Source organism: Antechinus flavipes, chromosome 5, assembly GCF_016432865.1.
Source record: "Antechinus flavipes isolate AdamAnt ecotype Samford, QLD, Australia chromosome 5, AdamAnt_v2, whole genome shotgun sequence".
Lineage (NCBI taxonomy): Eukaryota > Metazoa > Chordata > Mammalia > Dasyuromorphia > Dasyuridae > Antechinus > Antechinus flavipes.
This window is the reverse complement of record NC_067402.1, coordinates 293,375,766-293,382,953: the sequence shown is the minus strand read 5'-3', so window position 1 is coordinate 293,382,953 and position 7,188 is coordinate 293,375,766. Positions and strand designations below refer to the sequence as shown.

Here is a 7,188-nt window from a genome sequence, read left to right as displayed (position 1 = left end):
CATCAAGGGGAGCGGTTCATCAATAAGGGAAGCCCCCCATCAACAAGGGAAGCCCCCCATCAACAAGTTGACTAAGTGCTGACTGAGACAGACAGCAAAATTCCTGCTCTTCCTTCTCAAGGAGCTTTCTTTCTAATAGAGGAAACAGGTAGGAAATGACTGGTCCATAGGACATGGCTACATCCTGGAGATGACATGGCTCCATGCCACTGGGTGGGTATATTTATCTTCTTACTCAAAATTTTACACACAAAAGGAAAAGGATCGTCTCCGAAGACCCTCCCAGCTCTACCCCTCCCTTCCCAGAGCTCGCCTGCCTCTGCAGAGAAGGTTGGCAGGCAGTGCCCTCCCTGGTGCCCAAGGTTCACTACTACGTGATACAGAATGGCGTTTTCCTGAGGCTCAGGATCATGTTCCTCCCCCCCATCCAAGAGCTGGTTTCCTTGGCTCCCCTGTGCCTCTGGCAACAAGCTCCTGAAGTTGGCCTTCAAGGCCCTTCCCAATCTGGCTCCATCCTGTATTTCTTGACTGATTCCACTTTACCTCTGGCCTGTTCCTGTGTGAGGCAAGTCCCTTTAGCTTCCCAAGCCTGTTTCTTTCTCTCAAAAATGGGGAGGTTGGACTGGATGGCCTCTGAGCCTCAGATCTGTGAAGTCTGCTCTGTGTCCCTCCATGAGGAGGGGGAGGTGGGGAACAGGGGAAGCGTACGCCCACCCCCGCCCAAGAAGCCAGGACTGGAGCCACTTTTCTGAAGCTGAAGTTTCTGGATTTGGGAGGTATCACCCAGAGAGACGTGGTGAGGTCCTGGCTATCCCGGGAGACCCCTCCCTGCGACGTGCTGGGCTCTGGGCCTGTTTGGGGCAGTGTCCTGCTGGAAGAGTCTCCTGGCAGGGAGAGCAGGCCCTGCCTGCCCCATCACTCATCTCCTAATTGGGCTCCAAACTGCCCCGGACTCCTGCTGGGAACCCTGGGAAGAGCTCTCTAGTGGGGTCAGGGGCTTGGAGGCTCCAGGACGGCCTTCAGGTATATGTCAGGGTGGGCGTCTCCCTTGCCTCCTTCCAAACCCTCAGCTCCTTGGCCAGCTAACTATAGTACTGGTGCCCAGGGGGGCCTGGGACAGGTAGCCTTAGGCAGGGCCTTGAGGAGGCTGTGATGCAATGGAAGGGCAAGGGAATACTGGTGTTTTTCTCCCCGTTCTGGGGGGTGCCCAACGCAAGGCTGACTCAGAACCGCTGGCCCTAGAACAGTGGGAGACTGCCAGATCAAATCCCAGATTCCTCCCTGACCCTCCTGGGGGGCCAGCCCAGACGTGGCTCTTCCTAAGCAAGCCAGAAAAGGAACAGCTCCGGGGGAAGAGCCTGGGAAAGATGGGAACCTGCTCTTGCTTTCAGGGGGCTTCCATGTGGGGGACAGCGGACAGCTTCCCCAGAGGAATAAGACTCAATATTCTCCTGAGGAGGTGAAACATTCCCCTTGTTTCTCCTATCTTCAGTGGAGAGCCTTTTGTCCTCGATGCCCTGAACCTGCACCCTGAGGATGGTTGGACCATGGTTGTCGCCCCAACAGGAGAGAATTGGGGGCCAGCCCGAGCTCTGTGCCAGCATCCCGCCCTTTCCCGACGGGCCTGAGAACTGAGCAGCTTCCCCAAATCTCCGAGCACCCCGGATAGGTGCTGGACCGGATTCCCCAAGATTCTAGGAAATCCTCCTGCCAGAAGGCTCTCTCCCAGCCCCCAAGCTCACCTTCAGGAAGGTGAGTCCTGCCCCCTGAGGGCCCAGGCTGGGAGGCCAGCGGAGGTACCCAGGGGACCCCGCATCTCACTAGAAAGACCTGGTGACTAAGGGAAGTCTGGGAGAAGACAGAAGCAGGTGGGAATCTGGGAAATAGGCTGAGTTAGGGAGACATGTAGGCTAGGAGATGAAGTCGGAGAGAAAGGATGATGGGTAGAAGGGTGGAGAGTACCCCCAGACTCCAGCCTAAGCTCTGACTGCCCTTGGCAGGTGGGATCTCCACTTCCCAGGTATCCCCGACTTGGGACTTCACTGTCCCCACAGCCCACTCTGGATAGGGGGTCCCAGCTCCTTCAGCCAGATCCCAGCTGTGCTGCACATCTGTACCCTTCATTGAAAGGACCAAAAGGGAGAGGCAGGAGAGCTCAGCGGGAGTTCCTCTTGGAAGCCTAGTGTGTTGGAAGCCAGTGGAGATGGGGGGAGGACTTCAGGTCCCCGAACCCAGCCCCTGGTCGGGCCCCCAGCAGGTCTTTCTAGACAGCACTCGAAGGTTTGTCTTCTTCCCTCAGGGACTTTGGTCAAGAGGGCTATATACCGATGGTGTACCCATTTCACAGATGAAGAGAGAGGCTCAGAGCCCATCTGTTAGAGCTTAAACAATGGAGCCAATCCAATAAGTAGCCCAGAGGCACTTGTTATATACAAAAAAAAAAAATTTTAATTGAAATAACCTGTATAAAAAAATATGATCTCCATACATTTCACACTGTTCAAGTGAAGGAACAAACCCCAAATTCCAAGTCACACTCGGAGTGACCTGGCTACAAACACAGCGAGTAAAATAAATTAAAGGGGCCGCTGACTGCCACCCTCCCCCCCACCCCAGTGGAGACAGACCCTCCCCCCTTCCCAGCATGGGCCACAAAACCAGGCAGGGGGCCAAGTGGCCCGCCGCCTGCCCCACTTAGAAAAGACATTCTATTCCCCTTAAATTAGACTTTGTACAATAATTTTCCATCTTTCAACAAATACAGGGAGTCGGATAGAAAACATACAGTGGACAGGAATGCAAGAATTCAGGATCGCGGGAGCCGCCGTGGAGCCGGCTCGGCGCAGGATCGACTCTCGACAATAAATTAAGCCCAATAAATAGGCCCGGCCGCAGAGGCCGGGCCGCTGTCCTCAATGGTCATACAATAAATAAAAAACGGTCGCTATCATACACGAGGGGACTCCGGACATAAATACGCGGACGGGGGCGGGGCGGGGGCCGGGCCAGGCCTGGCTAGTTGCATTGATCTGTGCATCCTCTCCAACAGGCCCATCCACACGTTAAGACTCGAGGGTGGCCAGAAGGGCAGGGACCGGGAGAAGGCGGGGCTTAGGCAGACCGATGAACGGATGAGGGGGAGGGGGCGTCAGGCAGGGGGCTTCGCGCCCAGAGGTGAGATGATCCGAAGCCAACGGGGTGGACTTTCCTGATTTCCAAATCCAAGCGGCTTAGCCCAGTCTGGCCTCAGTGCAGACTGCCGGAGAGGGAGGGGAGCAGCAAAGAATCGAGGGAGGGGCTCGCGGTCACGTGCCCTCCCCTGGCCACCGGGTCCCGCCAGGGTGGTGCCCAGGCCGTGAGGAGGCGGGGCCAGGGAGGTTAGCGCGGCCGGGCCCTACCCTGAACTGATTCTTCTTTGGGTAGAGGCAGCTCAGGAACACCCCGCCCCGGTCCCCCACTAAAGCAGCTATCAGAAAGGCACTCAGAAGCAAGGGAATCAGTCCCAGCTCTATGAGAGCCAAGAAGTTGAACGCGGGATTCTAGAGGTCGCGCGTGCTCGCTGCTCCCGGAGGAGAGGCGGGCGGCCCGGCGCCCACTGCCTGCCCGGGGCTCAGAGGTGCTGGCCCCCCGCGGCCATCAGCAGGGGGCTGGGGAGACCCGGGGACCCTGAGCCCCTCCGACGGGGACTCGACTACAGGAGGAGGGGTTTCCTAGCCCTGCCCGGTCAGTGTGCCCATCTGCCCCCGGTCAAAGAGCGGCACGGTGGGGGGCTCTGCCGGCTCCCTCTTTCACAGGCTCTCATTGCTCGAGCTCGTGCTGGACACGTCTGTGTCGATGGTCCGGAGACGTAAATCACAGTCCTCAGATTTCCCCACGTCCGAGCGTAGCATCCAGGGGTGGTCGAAGATCTGGTCCAAGGTGGGCCGGTCTGACGGCCGCAGGGACAGACACCATTTGATGAGTTGCTGGCACTCTGCGAGGAGGAAGAAGGCCGGGCCGTCAGACACAGACTCGGGCCCTCTGGGAACACACCCCGAACTTCCACCCCCCCTCCTGCTCTGCGGGCACTCCCAGGTACCCAGAAGCACCCCTCGAGAATACTGAGCCGGGCGAGCTCAAGCGGGGAAGAACTTCCCTGACCCTTTCAGTCGGCCTCTCTCGGCCAGGCCCAAGCAGAAACAAGCTAATCGGCCTTCCCAGAGGCCCGGCACGGCCAGCCCCCGCCCCAGAAACTCCAGCTACTTTCCCTTTCGCTGCTCACCGGTGGAAATTCTCCTTCTGAAGTAGAGCCGTCCTCGGAGGATCTCCTCATCTTGCTCAAAGGGGATGTCCCCGCAGACCATGTCGTACAGAAGGATGCCCAGGGACCACACGGTGGCCGACCGGCCGTGGTAGCGGTGGTACCGGATCCACTCTGGAGGGCTGTACACTCTGGTGCCTGGAGCACAACACAAAGGCAGAAGCCGGGTCAGAGGCTGCCGGCCGTCCCGGGGGACGAGGGAAGGAAGCCGGGCCTATTATGTTACAGGGCCGGCAGAGGGCCGTCAGCTGACTGCTCGGCGAGGCCTTGGGCACCGCGTGGCGCCTGCGGCAGCGCCCGCCGGAGACCAAAATTAGACACAAAAGAGCAGAGGGAGAGACCGAGGAGCAGGGAGGCCCAGGGCCGCCGCTGCCGCGAGCCTCACAGTGAAAGATGATACGTGGGAGAAAAGCCGGAGCCCGTTTGGACCCCGCGGGGGCGGTCTTGTTTTGGTTTTTTAGACAAAACTCATTTACCAGGGCAAGGAGCCCGGCGGAGGAGGAGAAAGCCGGCCCCCCTCTCTTCCCCCACCCCAGCCGCCGCTCCGGCCTTGCCTAATAAGTAGCTGCTGGCTCGGCCCACCCGCCGCTGCCTAGGAAACCACACTCAACCTGGAATTTGTGATGCACGAGGTCACATGAGCAGGGGACTCGGGTTTCACAACAAACAGATGTGAAGTGAGGATACGGGGCTCTTTTGGGGGGGAAGGAGGAGGAGACTCCTTCAGCCAGAGGGGGATCCTCTTCCCCCTCCCCTCTGGGTGGGCCTCCTCCGCCCCCGCCCCCACGGTGGGGGCAGGGAAAAGCCAGCCCTGGCATTCCCAGGGTTTCAATCTGCAATGCAGGGTTTTCTCGCTGCAGCATCCCGCATCCTTGGCTGGCTCCCTCCCTCCCTCTCACGCGTGCGCATACGGACAGTCTGCCAGGAGCCTACCCCCCCTCTTCCCCCATGACAGGGCTCCCTCATTGGAGGGAAGCATCAGGGCTCTTGCATAAACAGACGCCCCTAGGAGAAACACCTTCTCCCAGATAGACGGGGCCAGCTTCTGGCCACCAGCCCTCCCCCCAAAACCACGGGACGCCTGCCCCGTCTGGGCCCGGGGGCACAGAGGCCCGGCAGTCGGTGAGGGACGAGTTGGACCCGGCCCCATACGGCCAAGGACACAGAGGCTCGCTCACCGTCAAAGTCTGTGTAGACTGTGTCCTTGAGCAGGGCACCCGAGCCGAAGTCGATGAGCTTGAGCTCTCCGGACCGCAGATCCACCAGCAGGTTCTCATCTTTGATGTCTCGGTGGACCACCCCACAGCCGTAACAGTGGCGCACGGCCTCCAGGACCTGGCCAAAGAAGCCCCTGGCCATATCCTCGTCCAGCGCCCCCTTCTCCGTGATAAAATCAAAGAGGTCCTTGACCAACTCGGGCCGTTCCATGACGATGAGGTAGCCGTCGGGCCTCTCGTACCAGTCCAGCATCTTGATGACGCCTCGGAAGCCAGAGCCCACCTTCTTGAGAAGCACAATCTCCAAGGGCACCATCACACCGGCCTGCGGGGGGAGGGGGGGGACACAGGGGGATGAGCGGGGTCTGGCAGGTGTGGCAGCCTCCCTCTCTCCCCCCGTACCCCATTTGTGGCCAACTTCCCACACACAGACAGGGTGAAGAAGCTTTGCCCCCCTCCCGCCCCCCCCTTTCCTACGTGAGAAGGGGCCCACTGGGGGCACCAAAGGAGGAAGGAAGGCAAGGGGGTGGGGCAGAACTCTGCCCCAGCTATCACCCCCCCCATGTAAACAATAACAGAGAGGCGGGCCCCCAGCCTCCGCCCCTGCGGGGGGAGGGGAAAGGCCAAGGCGGGGGCGGGGCCGGCCGGTCCCAAGCCTCCTTCTGTGCCCCCTTCCCCGGTCCAGTCCCGGTCCGTCCATGCCCATGCCCATGCCCTCTTCCCTGGTCCGGCTACTTACGATCGTGCCCCACTCGGTGACTCGCTCCTTAACCACATGTTTCACGGCGACCTAAGGGGAGGAAAGCCGGTTTAGGGCGCTGGGGGCACTTGCAGGCAGCACAGCTAATGCCCTCCCTCCCCGGCCCCTTCCCCCGGGACTCACCGGCAGCCCGTCGGCCAGGCGGCTCCCAGCGTAAACCGTGCCGAAGCCACCGCTGCCCAGGACGGAGCCCACCTGGTACACCTTCTCAAAGGGCTCCTTCTCAGCTTTAGCTGCAAACAGGGGAGACAGCGGAAAGGGGGGGTTGGTTCGGGGCCGCGCCAAGGAATGGGATTCCCCCGCGGTTCTTCCCCCCACTCCCGGCCCGGCCCGGCCCTTACCGGGCTGCAGGATCTTCACGGGCAGGTGGTCCATGCTGCTGGGGCTGCAGATGTGCGCCAGCGAGCCGAACTTGGACAGCAGCATCTTGTCTCGGGGACTCGGGCTCCGCGAGGCGGCGCGGCCGGGGGCCGAAGCTCGGAGCGCGCGGGGGGCGGGGGGCCGCCGGGGCTCAGCCGGACACGCCCGGAGCCCGGGCGGCGGCAGACCCGCCGACTGCCCACGGGCGGCCACGAGCCCACCGCGGGGACCGGCAGCGCGTCACCCGCCGGAGGGCACAGCGGACGGACCGGGCGAGCGGCGCCCGCGGCACCGGGCGTCCCCGCGGAGCAGTCCGGGGAAGATCGCGCGAGGAGCGATCGCGGGCGGCAGAAGGCGAGCGGCGGCCGCGCGGCGCGGATCGAGAGCGTTCCGGGGCCGGGGCGCCGACGCTGCCCACGCTCGGCTGGTCGGTCGTTCGGCTGGTCGGTCGGGTGGCTCCGCTCCGCTCGCTCTGCCCCGCTCCGCTCTGCTTCGCTCAGCTCCGCTCTGCTTCGCTCTGCTCCGTCCGAGCCGCGCGCTCTGCTCTGAGC

The 7,188-nt window shown here is 61.6% G+C and overlaps 1 protein-coding gene across 1 annotated transcript; it reads right to left on the bottom strand.

Annotated features, from left to right (window-relative positions):
* Window positions 1–2,422: 2,422 nt before the first annotated feature.
* PIM3 (Pim-3 proto-oncogene, serine/threonine kinase) lies at window positions 2,423–6,805 on the bottom strand. The gene is made up of 6 exons (XM_051962681.1): window positions 6,619–6,805; window positions 6,401–6,510; window positions 6,257–6,307; window positions 5,479–5,842; window positions 4,262–4,438; window positions 2,423–3,973 (listed from the first exon to the last, which is right to left on the bottom strand). Exons 1-6 carry the CDS (start codon window positions 6,701–6,703, stop codon window positions 3,789–3,791), a joined length of 972 nt encoding a protein of 323 aa, XP_051818641.1. The 5' UTR covers window positions 6,704–6,805; the 3' UTR covers window positions 2,423–3,788.
* Between the last annotated feature and the right edge of the window lie 383 nt (window positions 6,806–7,188).